At 40.5% G+C, this 22872-nt stretch overlaps 2 protein-coding genes across 3 annotated transcripts in view; one reads left to right on the top strand and one right to left on the bottom strand.

Moving 5' to 3' along the window:
• Nucleotides 1-3241, top strand: part of LOC117828370 (receptor-type tyrosine-protein phosphatase C-like) — a 31051-nt gene extending 27810 nt beyond the window's left edge. The window contains exons 11-13 of the mRNA XM_034705449.1: nt 2295-2403; nt 2584-2615; nt 2726-3241. Of these exons, the coding sequence (XP_034561340.1) occupies nt 2295-2403; nt 2584-2615; nt 2726-2751 (167 nt within the window). The 3' untranslated portion in view covers nt 2752-3241. The remainder of the gene's footprint in view (nt 1-2294; nt 2404-2583; nt 2616-2725) is intronic.
• Nucleotides 3242-8800: 5559 nt separating this feature from the next.
• Nucleotides 8801-22872, bottom strand: part of nek7 (NIMA-related kinase 7) — a 99683-nt gene continuing 85611 nt past the window's right edge. The window contains exons 9-10 of one of the 2 annotated variants that reach the window (XM_034709536.1): nt 14926-15039; nt 8801-9883 (exon numbers count right to left, since the gene is read on the bottom strand). In XM_034709536.1, the coding sequence (XP_034565427.1) occupies nt 9773-9883; nt 14926-15039 (225 nt within the window). In that variant the 3' untranslated portion in view covers nt 8801-9772. Of the gene's footprint in view, nt 9884-11476; nt 11712-14925; nt 15040-22872 lie in introns of those variants that run through there. The other variant, XM_034709528.1, reaches the window with a different exon arrangement.

The raw sequence follows: 22872 nt of genomic DNA, 5'->3' as shown, positions 1-22872 counted from the left end.
TCCTCAGACCGGTCTGTTTACCTGAAGCTCTCAGGACCAGAGCTGTTCACTATCAGGGATAATGATTATTGATACAAAAACATAACCAACAAACCAATCTGCTGTAGTGTCATTCTTTAATTCATATCAGCTGCTTTATCTTTCAAACACAACAACCAGTTCAATCAGGAGAGAGAGGGTCATGAGTTACAGATAAATATGTCTCTGTAGTTAAAGTTCCTCACCTGTGGTCACGAGCTGTGGGTAGTGACTGAAAGAACAAGATCACGGATACAGGTGGCCGAAGTGAGCTTTCTCTGCTGGGTGTCCGGGCTCAGCCTTAGAGAGAGGGTCAGGAGATCAGACATCAGGGAGAGGCTAAAAGTAGAGCTGCTGCTCCTCCACATCCAGAGGAGCCAGATGAGGTGGTTCGGGCATCTAGTAAGGATGCCTCCCGGGCGTCTCCCTGTGGATGTTTTTCAAGCATGTCCATCTTGGGGGAGACCACGGGGCAGACCCAGGACACGTTGACGAGATCATATCTCTCAGCTGGCCTGGGAACACCTCGGTATCCTCTCGGAGGAGCTGGTGGAAGTGGCCGGGGAGAGGAGTGTCTGGGCTTCCCTGCTGAGACTGCTGCCCCCCAAACACGGACTCGGATAAGCGGAGGAAGATGGATGGATGGATGGATGGATGGATGGATGGATGGGTGGATGGGTGGATGGATAGATAGATGGATAGAAAGATGGAGGGATGGATGGATGGATGGATGGATGGATAGATGGATGGATGGATGGATGGATGGATGGATGGATGGATGGATGGATGGATGGATGGATGGATGGATGGATGGATGGATGGATGTCTCTGACAGAGATGATGTGATACTGAATTATTGTCAGAGTCTCTTTAGAGGTGGATGATTGTGCGTAACGAGAGCATGAATGAACTGCAGGAAGAGAAAGTCATATTGAAAAAGACAGCAGTCCTATGATAGGCTAACCATGGGGGTGTGCTGCAGTGTCATTGGATAGATGTAACCTGGTGATGAGAGCCGCTGATGACCACAGGTGATATTAGTGAGCCTGTGTGGAGGAGTGAATACAACAAAGTGACAATAAGTCAGCGAGCAGGATGAAGTTTTCCTGACTGAACTTCTATTAAAGCTTCATTTAATGAAACTGTGTTTCAGACCCAAGAAGGACATCTTTACAAAGAGGAAGAACATGTGAAATTCGTGACCTGAAATCAGACACTGACTATAAGTGTGAAGTCCAACCTGTCTATGCTGACATGAATGTTGGCAGTCCAGACTCAGTTACAAAAAGGGCCGACATCGGCAGTAAGTATCCACAAAGCGTCTCTTTGAGAGAAAAAGAGAGAGCAACATAAAGGAAACAAAAACAGTCTGTCCTGTTTGTGTGTTTGTTCAGGATGTTGTTGTTTGTGTGCATTTTTAAATATTAAGTTATGATGTGTGTGTGTGTGTGTGTGTGTGTGTGTGTGTGTGTGTGTGTGTGTGTGTGTGTGTGTGTGTGTGTGTGTGTGTGTGTGTGTGTCAGTTAAAGTTAATGTCTGTCTGAGAGTCAAGCTGACTCTTTCACAGGCAGTATGCTAACTTCATTAATAAAAGAAGCATGATTATTAAGGATGCTAAGTTATCTAGCATTGATGATTTCAGTTACAGTGGAGCTCCAGTGATCAGTGAAGTAGGGGTCATGTACAGAATAAGAACACACATGGATTACAGCCTTCTTACTAAACAACAGTGGTCACAGTCATTGTTCTCCTCTGTGTGACGCTGAGAGTGTGGTGTGTTACTGAAAACATGTTTTTAATCTTCACAGCACCAGAAGATATCCGTTCCCTGTCTGTGACTGTTCAAGAGCATAATGTGATAAAAGTAAACTGCGAACGTATAACACAATTCAATGGACCGGGAGAGAAATACATTGCTTATCTTAGTCATGGTGGGACCACAGTGAAACAAGTAAATGACAGGGAGTGCAAGTTTGAATTCAGAGACCTGAGCTACTCTACAACATACCACCTGGAGGTTTGTTTAATCCTAATATTTGCTTTCAGAAGATTATTTGCAAACTTGATTTCTCCTGTTTCTTCAGATATTGTATTTCTTGATGAAGAGTTTTACTTTGATTCCAGATGGCTGCTGCCAACAAGATACATAGGGGCAAACTGGAGAGAAAAGAAGTCGACACTCTCTGTATGAGCTGCTTTGAATCAATACAACATGAGTTATTATGTTATCTGCATTTTAAACATAACTGTGTCTACTTTCTTATGTCACCTCACAGACAATGACAAAGCTGTCATTGGGTTCCTGATCTTCCTCATCATCCTCACCTCTGTGGCCCTTCTGTTGGTCGTCTATAAGATTTTCATCCTGAAGTGCAGACAGTCTCAGTAAGGATGTTTCTGTGTATTTGACTCTTACAACACTTTGAAACATTTTCTTGTGCTTCCGTTTGACTGCAACTTTCTTCCCCCTTATCATTAGTCACCTCATGAATCTTCAGTATTTAAATGTCTTATTGAATTTATATCTGACTTTGAATGAATTCTATTTCCTGGATTCTTCTGCAGTGTTGGAGACATGATGCTTTACGAAAATGCAAGTGAGTATGCTTTTGTTGTCTCTGCATAACTGCTGCAAATGTAGAGTTATCAAGCACTTCTTTTTGACAAGCTCTACTTTGCACTTCTTCCTGTTTTTGTATCTTTGTAGTTTATATGAACGTGCCTAGATCCTGATGCTGCCATGAAGAAGCTCTGATGAAGAAAGCCTGATGAAACGTCACTCCACATCCACGGAGTCAAATCATAATCAAAGCAGTGTTGTAAATGTTTCTCATGTGTCCCTAAACTCTGAACTCTCTGCCTCTGGACTTCAAGACGGCGAATGTTTTGACTTACCTTTTTAATCTGGCTTTTAACTTGGAGTAATTTCATTTAATGCTAGGACTGCATTATTACCAGTAAGACCAATGTTTTAGCACGTTTTGATTTTTTTAATCTCATTACATCTTATTTTATGGAAAGGATTTTATATATATATATATATATATTGGCATTTTTGCCTGTATAGATAGGAACGCTGAAGAGAGAGACAGGACGGGTGGGGAGTAATGAGCGGGGAAATACATGCATCAAATGGTAGAGGTTGGAAGTGGAACCAGCGACCAGCGACCTCCTGCGACGAGGACAATAGCCTCTGTATAAAGGGTGCGCTTAGACCACTAGGCCACCGGCACCAAATTTTATTTTATTGATTTTATTTTATTGTTATTTTATTTTAAATGTATTTTATTGTAATTATTTTATTTTAATTGCATTTTATTGTCATGATTTTATTTTAATTCCAATAAAATTTAGTATAATTATAGTAATACCATTTATAGAAACAGACAAGTAATGATAAAAGCTTAACAATAATAACATTTAAAATAAAAGATGTCAAACATTTAACTTTTTAACATTTCAATAACTTGCAGAATCTCCAAAGTTAATCGCCACAAAATTCCACTATTTTGCATCTCAAAGCAATTTTGATGACCATTAGTGTTAGTAGTGTTGAACTAGTGATAATAAGGGGGAGAATTATTATATCATGTTGTTAATCAGAACAATAGAAAGATATATAAATATACTTACCATTCATCTGGTATCCTAGCTAGTCCTCCATCAAAGTGAAATGTCCGAACGCTTATTGTAAATTTAGGCGACAAACAGCAATACCTGATCTGATATTTAGACATGATGTAACTCACTTTAATATCCAAACAAAAACTGAAAGCTTTATTACAATGTTTGACATACAAGGCGTTTGAGACGGGGGTTTTAATTTTGACATGAAAGGTTCAGAAAAGGAAAAAAAAGAACATCAAAATCAAAAAACATCATTTTCAGTTTGTTATTTTCTGGAGACAAAATGTGACTGTTCATCCAAAGTGTCATCAGAGAGCGTATGGACATGTAAACTGAGCCACGGTAAGGATACACACCCCGGATCAAGACACTGCATGTGTGTTTTAAACAAACCTCACTGTGACGGGTGGATCCACATTTCTGTGCATGAAGAGAAACCATTACTGCGTAGATGTCGTGTGAGGCAATGCAACCTGACCTTCCACTAAATGTTCTTACCAAGGGGAAGGATGTAAACAGGATGTGTATTTGATTCATGATACACTTACATCCATTTCATATCATCACATCTGTTCTCAAACATTTTCCTTGAATCTGAAAACGGTGCTTTGGTCTCATGATAAGATATCGATTTAATCTTTGAGTTAAATTGAATACTTTGTCTATGAAGTAAGGGTGTAATGATTCATTTACTACATCGATGTATCAATTTATATTCCTATGATCCGACTACATCGATCTGTGCTCGGCAAGTTGGCCTTCCAGACGACATATATCGATCTAACATCGTTTTAAAAGGTAATAAATTGATCGTATTGATACTAGGAAATAACACATTGGATTTAAGCACGGCAGACTTTATAGGGATGTGTTTCTTTTTTCACTTTTAATGATAAAGACATTAAACATTTCTCAATTCAGGCTGCCTGTCTGTGATGTCATCACCACGCGCCAATCAGACAACAAAACATAGCATGGTGGACGGCAGAGGAGGAGCCGGCGAGCGAGAAATGATCACGCCACCATTGCGGTCCAGCGTGTGGAAACACTTTGGCTTTTGTAAAGACGGAGATGTTCGAAAAAAGTCGCTCGCTGTTTGTAGGATATTTAAAGGTCAAGTAAAGAACCGCGGCAACACCACAAATCTATCCAACCACCTACTACTATTTTTTTGTTGCTAAGCGCCGCTCGAGTGGCTGCTTGTTGCAGCAGCTCTCTCTCTTCGTTGTTATTTTTCGACTGTTTTTCATATCTGTTTAGTTCTCTTTGTATTTGGAGCCTGTCATGACTTTTAATGACTCATTTGTTGGCCATAGACACCAAACTGACTACATCTGTGTGTGTCTGGATATCTTGTACTGTACACCTTCTTGTTTGCTGCTGTAACTCCATGAATTTCCACGTTGTGGGACGAATAAAGGAGTATCTTATCTTATCTTATCTAACGCCGCAGCTCGAGTATTGACTAAAACTAGGAAGAGGGAGCACATTTCTCCAGTGCTAGCTTCTCTACACTGGCTCCCAATAAAATATAGAATAGAATTTAAAATCCTTCTTTTAACCTATAAAGCCCTTAAAAATCAGGCACCCTCGTATCTTAAAGAGCTCATAGTGCCCTATTACCCCTCTAGAACTCTACGCTCCCAACATGCAGGCTTGCTAGTTGTACCTAAAATCTCTAAAAGTAGTGTGGGAGCACTGGCGCACTGACACACTGGGATCCTTGCTCACCCCCTTCCCCCCAACCCCCTCATCACTTACTTTAACTCTGCCTGTCCCATTAAAGTTACTAACCATAGACCTTTCTGGAGTCTCTGAGCTCCCTTGTCTCGTAGATTCCTCTGAGCTGCCGTAGACGTCCTCCTGCTGCGGACGATCTGGACTCCAGCTGGTACGGACGTGCTGGACTCCAGCGGCAACAGCTTCTACGACTCGTCTCATCACTATCACCTCTCTCTCTTACTCCCCTCTATCTGTCTTTCCAGACCCAACTCGGTCGAGGCATGATGGCTGTCTAACATGAGTCTGGTCCTGCTGGAGGTTTCTACCTGTTAAAAGGAAGTTTTTCCTCACCACTGTAACTAGCTAAATACTGCGATGTGCAATGCTCATGATGGATTAAGGTAGGGTCAGACTGAGTCTTACCCTGTCTTGAAGTTGGGTCTCTGTTCATAATTTGACATAGAGTGGTCTAGACCTCCTATGTTTGTAAAAGCGTCTTGAGATAACGTTTGTTGTGATTTGGCGCTATACAAATAAAGATTGATTGATTGATTGATTGATTATCTAAGGCGCCATGGGATCTCACACAATGCCAACCGTCCAGGCACCTCTAGCAGCGTTCGTCAAGGTAACATCAGCTCTGCAGAAGCCTCTGGCCTCGCCAGCATGTTTAGTAAGAGACAAGGACAAAACTCTGTTGTTTACTTCTTTGTTTATATCCATAATTAATTTATACCCGATTCCCTTACATGAAACAACAGGAATCAAGGACTGTCCAGTATCAAGGGATTTATTTCACAGTCACACACTGGTTGAACTTTTGGCTAAAAAGTTACTGAATCGATTTCAAGTCACTGAATCGTTTTGGATCGTATCGTTCTAAATGAACCAATATCGTACTTTAATTGAATCATGATACGAATCAAACGTTAAAAAGAATCGTTACACCCCTACCATGTAGCAACAAATCTAAATCTAAAAAGTGCTTTAGAGCATCACTAAGTTTGGTGCTTTAAGGACGGTCTTGTTACGAGGGCGTAGAGAGAAAGAGAATAACTGGAATAGAAAAAGAGTGATACAAAGGCAGAGAGAAGCAACAACAAGGACAAGGTGCACAATTGCAAACAAAAATTGCAAACAATGTATTTGCAAGTCTCAAATAACTACTATTAACACACTGTTGACCAGAACAAAATAACTTACATTTTTTTTACTTGCATCTAAAAGCTTTAATTTTCTATATATAACACATGTTGTTATATGTTAATAAAAAACATAAGAAAAACGTGTACAATACTTTGATTGACAGTTAACACACTGTTTGATAATGATGATAATTCATAAGGCACTGAAATACAGAGCGATCCATAACTGTTCACTTACTCCACCTTCCATGTGTTCTGTGTTATAATGTAAACCAGTGGTAGTCAGTGCTGGTCGTCTGTGACCCCCCGGTGTAAACCTATTAACTGTACAGAGAACACATATACGTTTATACACTGTATTTTCATCCACTGCTTCCTTTCGCTTAAAGAATTAAAGGCTGCACAGTCTCCCAACTACAGGAACTCTTTTTGTTATTTACAGTAAAACAAAGTTAGTCCCAGTCTTCTTTTTTTTACAGAACAGTCTTTGGTTTATTTTCTTTCTAAACTCCTCAAAAAATATATATTTATCCCCTTTAATAAAACCAAGTGGTGTTATATTTTAAATCTTTGGAAAGCCTGATTAGTCACCTTTTTAACGGGGAACATCTTGTAAGGATTGGATATTCATGGAATGAGGAACACCCAAAAACAGGTGCCACACACCCCTGCAATATTCACTCTTGTTTTAAGCTTCAAGTGTATGATTGGAACCTGATACCTCCAGAATCAGGGACCTAACTCCATCCTCTGTATGACAACACTCTCCCCCACAGAACGGGGATTCTCACAGAGTACCTCCAGAATTTGGGAGTGGAGAGGAATGGAATGGTCTGTCGTAAGTCCAGACCAAACGGCAACCTCCGGTCTCAAAATATGAAGCATGAAGTGTAATAAACTGCAGTTCCTCAAGTGTCCACTAGAGGCTGGCTGCAGAAACACCGGAAACCACATACACACCCATTCTAAGAAGACAATCTTTTGTGTTTACAACCTGGTTAAAAAAAATGGCTTGGGTCTACGTAGGTAATCTCTCTATCGGCACACACTGTACGGGGGTTGAATTTTTTTCTAACGCGACGGTTCGGAAGATATTAAGATTACAAGTTTTTGCCCAAATAAGGACATGACTGACTTGACTGAAAGGTGGGAACACATGTTGGCTAGGAGGCTCAAACCCCGCCTTTTTACCTCACACTAAGTTAAGTTGAGTTCAGCATTTCCAATATGGCTCCTGCCAACGATTGGCTTCAAAACAGCGCGATGGGTGATGTCACGAATGTTACGTCCATTATTTATACAGTCTATGGTCTTGAACAAGCGGCAACCTCTAGCCGCAAGAATTGAAGCCAATGCTGAAGAGTTAAATACTGCAGTTCCTCGAGTGTCCACTTGAGGCTGGCTCTGGAAGTACCAGAAACCAGAAATAGCTCATTTTTCTATCGGGCAGGAACACTGTAGCTGTTAGCTAGGAGGCTTAAAGCCCGCCTCTTTACCTCACACTAGCTCAACAGAAGTTAGGTTGAGCTTAGTATTTCCAATATGGCACCCGCTGGGTGACGTCATGGATACTACGTCTATTTATTATAGTCTATGGTTGACCTTCAACATCTCCAGGTTGAGGAATAGGACGCCATCCCACAGCTAAATGTGACCAGGCTGGTGACCAGCATGAGGAGGAGGTGCTGGGTATGGATCATCCACACACTACTGAGGACCCTGATAGTGTAACAGGAATAAAAATGGCCGATATGTGTTGTTTATTCCTGATTAATGTGGGGGAATGCAATCATCCAATCCACCAAGCAACTCAGAACAAGAGTCAACACCAACAGGAGAATACTGCAGGGGATTTGGCACAGTTTTTTGGGGCGCCACCCACACGTTTATCTATGTTGCTCATTCCACAAATGCCCAATCCTTACAAGTTATACCTCGTTGTAAAGGTGAGTAATCAGGATGTATAATACAACATTAATTGGTTTTATTAAAGGGAGAAATAATAGACCAAATAACTTTTCTTAAGGAGTTATTATTAAAATGCTATTTGTGAGTTTTCTCTTTGGTATCTCAGCCGAGGACAGGAGTTACTGTAGGTAGTAAAGCTGTAGATATTCATGACATGGACGGCTGCACAAAGAAAGGATCTGCTTACTCTCCAACATAACTGTTACTTAAAAAGACAACTGGACTGCAAACCTACAGAGCAACACAAGAATAACATTGCTTCCCTCTCTGGTGGGTCAAATGCATCCACTGCACCGTTATTAGAACTTTTTAAACTCAGATTTTTCTCTTCCTGTGGTTTTATTGTGTGGAGAAAAAAAAAGTGTGACAATAGCAATAAGTCTAACCATGAAGGAAACATTTTGGTGTCAGTGAGGAAGGTAAACAGCAGATGTAAAACTGCCTTTCTTAGAGCTTCTTCTCCTTCTAGGCTGTCAAGAAAGAGTAATTCTGAATCTTTAAAGACAATACATAGGTGTCAAAATGACTTACATTCAAAGTGTTGTGGAGACATTTGCCCATGTTCTCCCCCCAGCACGTCTCTAGTCTACCCTCTAAATAATCCTTCCTTTCCTTATACATTCATTAGACATTTACACCCTGCCAGCCTTCCAGTACCAGGGTAAAAAGTGCAACACAACAAAGCGTCAACCATCAAACACTCTGTAACGTCTCTCAGGTTTCCTGCCATTGAGTGAACATTTCCTCACTCTCACTGAACCGTTGTGTTCAAAGTGTTCCTGCTCTTTTTGTGTCGTTTATTGTCCGTAGGTCTAACCAGATCCACCAAAGACCTGCAGGGTGATTGTAAATGTTGATTGCACTTTATTGAGAAAGGTAACACTAAACTTTGCTTTTTTTCTCTCATAATTTCGCAGTTTTCCAGAATATAAATCTTCTGTAGGATCTTATTAACACAGCTGCTTAAGAGCGTCTCACTTCTCCCACATCAGTGAGTTATGATACGTTGATTTCAGTAACATTATTAAAGTCTGAGGACATGGAGGTTTAGTGATTCTCTTTATCTTTGGGCGGATAAGGTTTGGTGTCTGAGTCACATTCTGGACGGTACCGTCACCTTCGTAATACAAATTCGTAACAAATTCAACAAGGGGGGGGGGGGGGGGGGGGGGGGTGGGTACTCTGAAGTAAGTTATTGTACAGAAGCTGATAGATGTGTACGAGTCCAGCATCAGAAGCAAAGTGGAGAGTTGGAGAGAGTTCTGCGAGCTAATGCGTGTGTAACTCCGGGCTTAGCTGCCCTGTGTCAGGTTCTGCATGTGTTTGGCAATGTCGTACACGTAGGTGATGTCCGGCCTCTTCTCCGGGTCAGGGTTGATGCACATATCTACCAAGTTCCTCAGCTGGGGAGAGGGACGGGGGAGAGGGTCAGGGGAGGGGGACGGGGGAGGGGGGGGGGGGATGAGAGAGGGACGGGGTGAAGAGAAAAATACAAATGTCAGTGACAAAGTAGTGAAATTTAACTGTGGATGTAAGAAAGACAGTTCCATGAATGAACCATTTACTGCATATCAAGATGGACGACATGACAGCTCCACAAAAGTGAAGCCAAAAACATTCAGAGCTCCCCCTACTGACTGGCAGCAGTAGAAATCATAAAGCCCACCTGCTCCAAGTCAAACTTGCGTTCATTTTTCTGGGAGGTAATTTCCGAATGCTTGAATATCCGTTCACTTAGGAAAAATTGAAGGGAATTTTAATATTATCTCATTTTAAAAGTACTATCTTTCATTGTTTTTACTAGTGCCTTGTTGTAATATGGTATTCCCACCAGGTGGTGGCGATAGAGTGTCTTACAGCTGTTAGCTAACCGCATTGAGTAACAGGTGGAGAGCAATGCTAACTGCATTAAATAGCAAAAGAAGGGGATAACATTAGCAACGGTTGCTGACGTGTGTAGTGGTTTAAGATTCAGAAACGGAGAAAATTGCAGACTGAGCCTGGCTGTAACATGTAACCATACACGCCACGGTGTTGCTCGCTACTAGCAGCATCTCGTCCTGGCGCTGGTTAACGTGACTGCCACACAAACGGACCAATAACGAGTGTTTATGTTAACTGTCTGCACCTGCAGAAGTGTTGTGTGAGTCGCTGTTAACATTTCCAAGGAACGATCACAAAAATACTTGAAATTTGCTTCCCTAATATATACACAACAATACTCCATTAACCCCCGCTACTAGCTTCTTATTCATAAGAATATACTTAGCGAAGAGAAGAAAATATTGCAACACCAGTTTTAATCACTATTCATTAGCCCTAGTCTGCATTGAGGTTTTTTTGTTGGGGTTTTGGGGTCGATTACTAATGATCGATGAATAGATGTCAGTGACTTTCGAGCAGGGCTGCACGGTGATGCAGTGGGTAGCGCTGTTGCCTCACAGCTAGAAGGTTCCTGGTTTGAATCCCCGGCCGGGCAGGTGCCTTTCTGTGTGGAGTTTGCATGTTCTCCTCGTGCATGCGTGGGTTCTCTCTGGGTTCTCTGGCTTCCTCCCACAATCCAAAAACATGCTCAGATTGATTGATCACTCTAAATTGCCCGTAGGTGTGAGTGTGTGCATGAATGGTTGTCTGTCTCTCTGTGTTAGCCCTGTGATAGGTTGGCGACCTGTCCAGGGTGTACCCTGCCTTCCGCTCGAAGCCAGCTGGGATAGGCTCCAGCCCCCCGTGACCCCTAACAGGATAAACGGTCCAGATAATGGATGGATGGATGGACTATCGAGCAGTATTCTGGCTTTAAATACCCGTCCCTAAAATGTAGTTTTAATCGGTTATCTGATGCTTTAAAGGGGTAACATCATGGTTGATTACTCTGTTTACAAAGGCAGCTCTTGCAATGCTGTACAGAGTAGAGGAGGAACAGCAAGATGAGCCTTGAAAAACACTAACGCAAGAGTCATCAAACTTCCTGAGTGTCTGCTTCAGACAGACGCATTTTAATCTTTGCTGTTTAGTCGATTAGTTGAACGTGTGTTCGGTCTGTGCAGAGGGAGGGACATCAATATCCCAGCTCCACCAGCTGATCCCTTCTGCACAGACTCTAGCCCCCAAAAAGTCGCCAGCACGATATATCAGCTCCGACTGCAGAGGTTTGGTTTCACTTTTGAAGGGGGGAGTGTGTTGTCCATCTTTATATACATAAACATGCTTCTCTTTTAATGTTTTCTCTCTCTGTCAAAACAAAGCAACAAGTGATGGAGGTGAGTCACAAACAGGTGATAAGTTAGAGCACTAATTGCTTAATGGTCTGCTGAGTCCACCTTTACCTGAGGCCCACACACACACACACACACACACACACACACACACACAGAGGCACACCCACCCGCATGCACACAGTGCTGCCACTCCACAGCCATCCAGAGACAGAGCTTACACTTTAAGCAGAGGGAAGCGGCTGATTGGAGCAGATAGATAGACGGGCTCGCAGGCGGAACAGCCACCGCCATCATTAAAAAGAGGAAGAGAATAAAAGATGGAGAGAAAAGAAAAAAAAATTACATCTACGCAAGGTCGCTATGGTAACCGTCTGCCGACTTCATGGCCGCTGTTGCATGGCACCAGCTTGGACGAGTTCTCGTCAGTCGCTGTGTTTATATATGTGTGTGTGCGTGTGTGTGTGTGTGTGTGTGTGTGTGTGTGCCTGAGTGAGAGAAAGTGGGAGAAAGATGCAAATTCAGACAGTCTGAGAATTAGTCCCACAGAATAGAGACGGAGGGGGGGGAAGAGAAGAGATGCAGATATGTAAAATATTCATGCGCTTCTTTGCATGGCGAGTGGGGTGGGGGTGTCAGGTGGAGGAGGGGAGATGGGGGGGGAGTAGGAGTTAGTGAAGGGAGGCGTTGGGGAGGGGGGGCATAGACGGAGATGGTTAAATGACACAACAAAGATGAGCAGCTGACAGTTTGCTGCCGATCCTTCAGGAGCATTGTTTACATCCAGACAGGCGCTGCAGGCACCCCCCTCATCTCCATCTCTCCATCGCCCTGTCTCTCGCTCTATCATTCCCTCTCTCTTTCACTTTGTCTCCCTTTCTCCTGGATGGGGGTGACATGTGGGGCAATGCACAAGCTCGGTGTGGTGGTGTGTGTGTGTGCGTGTGGGGAGAAAGGGGAGCTGTTGTAACAAAATACACACTTGCACAATTACTGCACACACACCGGTTCATATTCTTAATTCACGACACAATTAGCCTGAGTCGACCTAATGAAGTAAACTCTACTGTACAATAAGAGACTCTCTCTTCCTCTGGGTTTAATATTTGACTGAGGAGGTACAGTGTATTTAAGGAGGGCCTCTTCTTACAAGCCTCTTTGGACCTGTGTGTAAATACACTGATAGTAAAGTGAAGGCACATGCATGCTGTACACTACCAGTCAGAAGTTTGGAAACACCTTCTCATTCAAGGGTTTGTATTTACTTTAATTATTTGAAACAAAGACATCTAAACTATGAAAGAACATATATGGAATTATTGAATGAACACAAAAGTGTTAAACAAAGCAGAATCTGTTTTATATTTTAGATTCTGTAAAGTAGCCCCCTTTTTCCTTCATGGCAGCTTTGCACACTCTTGGTATTCTCTCAGTCTGCTTCATGAAGTGGTCTCCTGGAATGGTTTCTAATGAACATGAGCCTTGTCAAGAGTTCATTTGTAGAAGGACTTGCCTTCTTAATGTGTTTGAGACCATCAGTTGTGTTGTTCAGAGGTAGGGTTAGCACACAATGGATAGCCCTATTTGACTGCTGTTGTAATCCAGATTATGGCAAAACCAGATTATTTCATAGTTTTCATGTCTTCGGTATTAAAATAATTAAAATAAATGAAACACATTGAATGAGAAGGTGTGCCCAAACTTTTGACTGGTAGTGTATAATTTGGCTATCATACCTTAAACATACAGAAGAGGAATCAGAAGCTGCAGCATGGTTTGCAAAGAAGTAAAAATTGCCCTTAAATTTAAAATGTTTCAATAAGTTTAAGACATATTTAATAAATTCCATAAAACAGCAGACATCTCCTGGGTTCAGGCCCTTAAATGTGGCTGTTTTTTCTTCTCAGATTCAGATTTTTTGGATTTCTATCCTTTTTTTTTAAATTGAAAACTGAAGAAAGAGATCTAGAAATGCAGCTTTTATCTTGTTGAGCTCCTCTCTGATTTTATTAGATTAGATAAGATTAGAGAACTTTATTGATCCCCTGTGGAGGAAATTTATATGCCACAAGGGTCTGTTCCCAGAATCAACAAACAATAAGACAATACAGTCACATAAATGTATGTGCTCAACATCGTATCAGAACATCAGAACCAAAATATCTATTTATTCCCACTGTATTTGGACTGAAAAGAACCCTGGTGTGTTCCTTATAATGCCTCATACATGAGAGGACAAAGCATCAACATGCTGCTTTGTCATTAATAAGTCATCGTTAATATGAAGGAATTTCTCTCTGCTAATTGTTTGTTGATTTGTTTCTTTCTTTCTTTTGTCTTAGCTAATCTTAATTTTTACATGTGTCATGTCTTTTTGAGTCAAAGGTCTGTTGTTATTATTATTATTATAACTTAATTTATTTATAATTCTTTCTTTTCTGTGCTTGGGGGAAGGGGTGACAGTGCATATCTTTGTCTGAAAACCTGCTTTGTACAAAAAAGGAGCCTTGAATTTTATTGTTTTGTTTTGAAAATGAAAAATAATAAAAACAAAAATAAATAAATAAAATATGAAGGAATTAAAAAAAAACCAGTGTCATTGTTAAACGTATCTCATACCTGCATGTACACCTGGGATTCCGTGTCATGAGTTTCTACATGTGTGTGTGTGTGTGTGTGACTTCATGTATTTACAAGAGCAGAAATGTTAGAAACAAAGACGCCACCCACACAAAGAGGGCATGCAAACACAAAGCCATGTGCATTCATACACACGTCACCACCAATCAGCAGCGAGGCGATCTTTAACCACAGCACGACTACATTTCAGTTCTGTGCACGGGTAAGTCTGCGCAGAAATTACAGCAGATGATTTAACATTTAGTAAGGGGAACATGACACTCCAGCCAATTTTGTTTCAGACCACTTTGTAGCACGGCCAGATGCTTTTGATATGTGCATTTCATTTTCAAACGGTTAAAATCATAGCCGGCCTTTTGATCACACTGAAAGATTTCGTTGTACTGTGGCTCAGACAGTTGGGCGGATTTCACTTGCATATAAAAAAAATTAATTCAATAGGCAACACAAGTAAAATCAGCAAACTGGCACAGAGAGAGAGAGAAAGAAATGCCTTTGCAAAGTTTTAAAAAGAGAAGTCTGGACTAGAGTCACTGAGACGATCCATAACTTCTCAGTTCAGACGTAAAGGAAGCTGACGGAGTACTTACCTCCTCTGAGTAGTGATCTGAGGGAAGAGGGGGGTAGTCACACTGTTCTATCTTCTTACAAAGGGAATAAAGGTTCATCTTATCCCCGTAGAACGGACTCTGTAAGGCTGCCATCTGAAAGACAAAGATGTAAAGACACGGGTCAAGGGACTGTCGAGGAAACAAGAGAGAGGAGAAACAAAACAGAGGGTACATTTCAACAGGTCCAGCATCGTCAATGCTGCACTGGATGCAGAAGAAGAACCTGCAAAGATTACTGCAGTGGAGGTGGACGACATATTCATTCAAAGAGAGACAAAAGGTGCATTTCAACCAAGAGTTCCAGGGTCTTTTAGCCCCTAGAACCACTTTACCCGGAACTAAAAGGTTCCTGTGCCCCCATTGTTGTCACGGCTAGATTGTGCAAATCAGGCCAATGAGGTATGGAGTAAAAAAAATCAAAGTAAATGCACTACACCACCAGACCAGTAGAGGGCAGTAAAACAAAGACGAATGCCATTCATCACAGATGACACAATCGAAGCAGACGGACAGGCAGGTATCATTATGAGAAACACAACAGTTAGCCTGTTAGCATGAAGAGACTCAGCTGGTGCTGTTTTAGATAGTGCTATATTTCATCACAGATGGATTCACTGAATCAACCAAGTGAGAGGAGGTAAGCGCGAGTAGCAAAGGCGTTTCAACACAGCTTTAAAATCCTTTTGAAACATTTTTTTAAAAAGTTTTGAAAAAAAAGTTTTGAAAAAAAAGTTTTGAAAAAAAATCTTTGAAAAAAAAGTTTTGAAAAAAAAAATTTGAATAGAAAGTTTTGAAAAAAAGTTTTGAAAAGAAAGTTTTGAAAAAAAAAATTTTGAAAAAAAAATTTTGAAAAAAAAAAAAAATGATAAATAAGTTGACCCGGAGCCTGTCGAAAAAATACATTTTCCTGAAATTTGAAATTGTGCTCCAAAATTAGAAAAACATGAAAAAAGTGAATATTTTGCGACTGTGGTTAAAAACATGGTAAAGCAATGAATGAATCAACACGTGAGAGGAGATAAGCGCGAGTAGCAAAGACGTTTCAACACTCAAAAAGCTGTGGCAGAGATCGGCCGGTGTTTTGGTTTAAACAGCGACCCTGTTAACTGGAGACTCTCAGCCGGATGCATCCCTCATAAACGTCTTTAGACGATCATTAAATATCTGATGAGGATATTTTGAAATCTTAATAAAAAACTAATCTAGTTTGCATTCCCAGGAACTCCCTCTGTGTTTCAACAGCTGTGTAAACTCCACAAACACTGACACGTTCAGCTGAAGGTCTCCAGTTTGCAGGGTCACTTTTAAAACCGGAACACCGGGAGAGACGCATTCATGGTGGGCTGAGTGAAGACTACTGTTAAAAGCTGCTAAATCAAGAGAATCACAGCTTCTTCTTTTGAAAAGTACACACACATACAAAAAAGATAGAACAAATAAAAACTAATGAAAGAAAGAGAAATCAAGTGAATCACAGATGGAGAAACAATGACTGGGAATTTTTTTGGGAAAAATTTGACAAAAAACATTTGACAAAAATAAAACTGACAAAAAAAAAAAAAAGAAAAAAAAAATTTGAATTTTTTTTTTGAAAAAAAAGTTTTGAAATTTAAAAAAAAAAAAAAAAAAATTTGACAAAAAGTTCAAACAAAAAAAATTTGACAAAAAAAATGTGATAAAAAAAATTGACCCGGAGCCCTTGAAAAAATAAATTTTCCTGAAATTTGAAATTGTGCTCCAATTTTTGAACACTGACACGTTCAGCTGAAGGTCTCCAGTTTACAGGGTCACTTTTAAAACTGTAACACCGGGAGAGACGCATTCGCAGTGGGCCCTGTCCCTCGAAAGCCCCGGGACCTTTGAAAAGTACTACCCCCCTAGCAGGGGCTTTAAGAGGGGAGATTATCTACCCCTGAACTAAATTTAGACCCTGGGTCCACCGGTAACGAAACGCACGTAGTTCCGGGGTAAAGTTCCTCCAATCAAAAAAGCCTAAATTACACCAGACAACAAATCTACATGTCCTACGTTTGGTGCAACAAAAAATCACAAAACCCTCCTTAAAAATATGTTTGCATTGGATTGAGTGATGGTTAAAATGTAAAGTTAACCACAGCATGTTTATTTATGCTGATAAATAAACATGCTTTGAGTTTCTGTCCGTGTTGATGACCCGGTGATGCTCTGAGGGGTTGCAGGTTGCTGACTTTGCTTCCTTTATTAAATATAAAGGTTACATAGGAGGAGGTCAGATGCAGTACATTTGTAAATAAATGATATCACAGGAGTTTCTCAGCGGGCAGAAAAAGGCCTTCTCTTATGCAAAAAGAAATCAAACATTATACAGTAGGAGTAATCTATATTCCAAGTTCATACCCTGCACTTGCTTTAGGCCAGAGTGCATCTCTAAGCACCTTGAAATGATGCTGCACATCTCAATGACTTTCAGGAGGAAGACGGCGATAAGAAATGCTGCGCAGGATTAAGAAGCATCAATAAAACGTCAAAAGCTTCCGTGCAGCAAATTAAATGTGATCTAGATTAATGTTGTTAAGATGTAAATGTGCTAAATGATAGAAAAAAAATCAAAACAAGGTGTAAGCATTGCTGCAAAAGGACAAGGAAAACAGCAAGTCCTTTATAATGTAGCGTTAAATTTAGCCACATGTTACTATCTGTCCTTTTTTTGCAGAACATGACAACCTGTTAATTAGTAGTGAGCAAAAACAATCTGTCTCCATATTAATGCAAGTGGAATAATCCCATACAGACAACAGTGAATCAGTGTGAATGTGCAACTGTCCACAATATCTTGAGATGAAAAAATACATATATATTTTCAAAACTGCTGAGTTATGAAAAAGTTCACCCCTCATACAGTTTGTGCCGATAGAGAAATGAGCTCTTCAGACTCAACTCTTTTTTTGTACCAGGCTGTAAACATGTTTATTTCTGCTATAAATATGGTCTTTTTTGAATTGGTGTGTATGTGATTCCCGGTACTTCCAGAGTCAGCCTCTAGTGGACACTCGAGGAACTGCAGTTTTTAGCACTTCCTCATTGGCTTCAATTCTCACGGCATGACTCCACCAGGTCAATTCTCAGCATTCGTGTTAAAGTGGTTGCCTACTTTGGGACTGCATTAGAAGCTAATTTTATGGTTAATGTATGTCTAAACTGGCTTCTTATTTAGCTCACTTGAAAAGTAATTTCTAAAACATGTTGATGAATGGAAAATGTCCCAGTTTGGTTCACATCCCTCAAATTTGGCATTGCCTCATATGTTCCAAGATCATCACAAACTTTAAGGCTACTATCCTGTCATGCATTGGTGTTGCATGAACAGAAAGATCTCCCCCATAAAGGACTGAGCCTTGGTCACAGCCTCCAGTGGACTATCCCTCAGCACATATATAATCAACTGATCACAACTACTCATGATATTCTACAAGAAACAAACTGAGCAAAGAGGATCTCCCTCTCTGTGTTTCCTTGGACACCCCCAGCCCCCCCCCCCCTCTCTCTCTGTCTCTCTCTGCTCCAACAATGAACTGACACAGCAGGAGGCCGACAGTGATGAGCTGTGTGAGGAAATGTGCATCCCTGTGTGTGCCAGTAATGATGCACCTCCATCAGCAACAACACCTCCAACCTGAATCCAGAGATTTCAGACTGATTCTGTGAACACAAACAAACGATGCTCGGACAAATGAACACAGAGCAATGGTGCATGTTTGAAGATGCATACACAGGATCAGCACAGATGGATTCTCTTAAAGGGGTACTGACTCAGCGTTTCGTGCACCACAGTTAACATAGAGGCGCTTACATCTCAGATCTTGGCTACTGAACAGGAAGAGTTAGAAAGAGTCAGCAGAAAACGGTCTGTTCTGTTAGATTGTTGAGTCACTGTAAATGTAAAGTAGGAGTCTGGGTGAGGCTTTTGTTTTTCTCACTACTTTTGAGTTTTTGGATGGTTTCTCTTCTTAATTCAACTCATTTTTATCTATATAGAAACTTTCATACATTCAAGCATGCAGCCCAAAGTGCTTCATGAAAAAACAGAGACAGAAAAAAACAGCTATAGGTAAAATGATACAAGACTAAAACAAGATAAAGGAAAGTGATATGAAATACTTAAAAATAAAATAATTTCAATACAATCAAAATAAAATCAGATAAATGCCTGAAAATATAAATATAAAAAATAAGATAGAATTAAATAAAAGGAAAAATGATGCTTAAACTATGGTAATAATGGTAATAATGCAGTCAAGGGCAAAAGATTAATTATCTCTTTGTATATATTTATTTTTCAGATTTTTTATTGTTTCCATTTGCTGTCTTTTATTTTTTTTTCTTATATATTTGTGTTTGTTTTGTATTGAAAAAAATTAAGTGAAAGTCTTAGCACAAAAAAGGTTGCATTTTTTCAGAGCTCTGATATCAACATTTTGAATTAATAAAAAAGAGGTAGCATCCCTTCATACCAAAGAGACATTTCAGAGTGAACGTTAAGCATGCATTGTTTTTGTTTGTATGCTAAAACACATAAACACATTAGTGCATTAGTTAAGGCCGATAATTTAACTCATTACTTCTTTTTAACTGTGTGTCGAAGTTGAGCTGCAGCAGGATCTTCCTGTTCTCTGCTGCTGCAGACACGGGTAAGAATTGTGTTACACTGTTAAGTTTTAGTTTCTTTCCCAAAGCCATCAGAACATTAAACAACAAATAAGGTGGCGTGGATTTACCATAATGGTTAAATTGTGCGCCCATATAGCAGGTGGTCCGGGTTAGATTCCAGCCTGCGATCCCTCTCCTACATTACCCCTTCTCTTGTTTATAATTAAAGGTGTAAAGGAATAAAAATATAACTTATTAAACCACAAAAAATCCAATAAGGTTAACCACTGCTATCGTCTTTTATATTTATTCTATGACACTTTATTTATTTAAATGTTCTATTATGGAATGTCTCTGTGGTTTTATTGATCCTGTGTGTGTGTTTGTTTCTGTCTGGGAGTGCCTCTCTTGAGTGTCAATATTAATCTTGTTGTATTCTTACAATGACAAGAAAAGCTTCTGATTCTGATTAATATGGAATTAAAAACTGCTCTGTAATGCAAAATAACATGATGATAAAAATGTGATTAGCTTTTAAACTTCAGAGATGAATCGTCCTACATTTAAGTAAAGCTAAAAATAGAATGATTGCACAAAACTAACTCAGCAGAATCATGATCTAAGACTTCAATATGCATCCAGCATGTCACTCATAACATGTAATCTAGATTAGACTTCTCTGGTTGATTTTCTTACATTAAAAGAGAAATCAAGACACCAAGACAAAAAACAGAAAACGCAGGGAGACACATTTCAAACAATTAGTCCACTATCCTCTAAAGCTACCTGTTACATTATAGTACCTGATTTGACTGCTTTAATTACATCACCAGCTCATTACCTATTCCCAGCTACAGCCTATACTTCATCAGCCTATTTAACACAAAGGTTAAAGGTCATCTTGTGCCTTGATTTCAGAAATACAATAAGGGAGCTCTTTAACTGGAGGGCTCAGCTGAGTATAAAAAAAGTGCTGACTGCTTTAAAAGTTACATTTCAAAGACTCTGAAAGGAAAATGTGTGAAAGCTCTGTTAATGATCTTATAACAAATATTTAAACATCTTTAAGTTCTGTATGACAGAAGGTGGGGGGGGGGTCCTCTTTCAAACTCAAAATTCTCAATGAGTGAGAGAACATCAGGGAGGGAGACGGAGGCAGCCGGTTACAGACCCCGGGAGGCGAAGGGTTAAACAAGACCCCGTCGTATTTTCATGCATCTTCTGCTTTTGACAGATGAAAAATGTCAACTGTCCTGTTTGTATTTGGGAGTTTTTGCACTATTCATCTGCTTCATTAGTGCCTGCTGCTCCCAGCCCCTGACAGCTGCCGGCCCCCTGCTCTCTCAAACACACACACACACATACATACACATACACACACACACACACACACACACTTACTCCTCTCTCTTTTTTTTCCAGAGTGTGTCGTCGCAATGGGTTAGATGATTGACTCACTCTCTGACCTCTGAGGCCCCGGTGTGAGTATAAGACTGTGTGTGTGTATGTGTGTGTGTGTGTGTGTGTGTGTGTGTGTGTGTGTGTGTGTGTGTGTGTGTGTGTGTGTGTGTGTATGGTTCATTGATATTCGAGAGACATACAATGCACACGCATGCCTGCTGTCTGTCTGAGGGGTGTGAGCTGCTGGTGGCAGAACATACACACACCCCTGCAAACACAGAGTCCGGCACACACACACATACAGACCCACACACACACACTCTCTCCCTCCTTTGTTCCTGGGCTCGTCTTCAGCTGGCCGGGCTGCGCTCTCTCCCCGGCTCAGGCATGTAAAGCCAGGATCCCTGTCCGTGAAAAAGGTCTGGATTTGGCCTTCCAGCTTAATTAAAACCGATCTCTCTCTCTCTCTCTCCAGCTTCCCTCCCTGTACGCCAATTAAAGGAGCTGCGAGAGGATCCAGTTCCTCCCTAACACCCCCCTCTGTCCCTGGAGTCTTAACATCTTGGGACCAGAGGGCTCCTCACTAGATCTCACTCATTCTGAACACACACACACACAGAGTGATAGCTACATCAAAATAAACACCTAAACGCTGACACACACACACATGTGAAACTTGATTTTTTTGTATTTCTCCCCCTCTCTCATCCTCTCTCATCCTCTCTCATCCTCTCTCATCCTCTCTCATCCTCTCTCATCCTCTCTCATTCACACACAGACACTCAGAGTGAGGGAAGCATGACTTTTTTATGTGCTCGTTGGACCTTCATGTGCTTTTATGATGATATATTAATCAAGGCAATAAGTCAAACTGTAGGGACAGTCATTAAAAATATACCTACACCCAGTGGAGTCATGACTGCTCTACTTCAAGACACTAAAAGAGGAGAGGGAGGAGAGAAGATGAAGAATGGAGGGATGAAATCAAAGAGAGGAGATTGTTCTAGTGGTTTGATTTCTGAGGAGGAATGAGAGGAGATGTGTTTTAATAAGGCTCCGTCTCTCGGCACTTCAACTTAGAATTGTTTCTTTGATAGTTCAGGATCTTTAGGTATGAAGATGATTCATCTCCTGCTGAGGGTTTAATGAGAGAGTCGATACTTCTGTACATTAAATATGAAGCTGAGAAGAAAAATAGAAAACTATTTTTAGTACCTTTTTTTAAAAGTTATATATTTTTGCATTTTCGCCTTTTTGGAAGGAGGGAGACAGGGGGAGCAGAGAGCAGGGGAAGGACATGCAGCAAATGGTTGCAGCCGGAAGATGAACCTGCGATTTCTGCAAAGTGGATCTCTGTATGTGGGGCGCACTTGGACTGCTTAGCCACCAGCGCCACACTAGTTAAGTTTTCTATAAAAAGCACAAATAGGTGATTCATCTCAGGGTATAACTCCAGGTCTCAGCTAAAAAGTCCAACTAGGGATGTAAATTTCAAGTATTTTCCGTGATTGATCTTTGGAAATGTTAACGATCAATTATTGATTAATCATTAAAAAAAACGTAAAAGTTTTCATGTAAAAAACAATGCCAAATGCGTTTTTCCCCTGATTCAAGTTTTCTTTCACAACACAATGTATGTAACTGACAGTATTGAATATCTACGGATCGTATTGTGGTGTTCAAAATGTTAAACACTCCTGGAATGGTTTCTAATTAACATGAGCCTTGTCAAGAGTTCATTTGTAGAATGACTTGCCTTCTTAATGTGTTTGAGACCATCAGTTGTGTTGTTCAGAGGTAGGGTTAGTACACAATGGATAGCCCTGTTTGACTACTGTTGTAATCCAGATTATGGCAAAACCAGATTATTTCATAGTTTTGATGTCTTCAGTATTAATC

The sequence above is a fragment of the Notolabrus celidotus genome, chromosome 2 (assembly GCF_009762535.1).
Source record: "Notolabrus celidotus isolate fNotCel1 chromosome 2, fNotCel1.pri, whole genome shotgun sequence".
Taxonomy (NCBI): domain Eukaryota; kingdom Metazoa; phylum Chordata; class Actinopteri; order Labriformes; family Labridae; genus Notolabrus; species Notolabrus celidotus.
The sequence above is the reverse complement of the archived record's forward strand: the minus strand, read 5'-3'. Positions and strand labels throughout refer to the sequence as shown.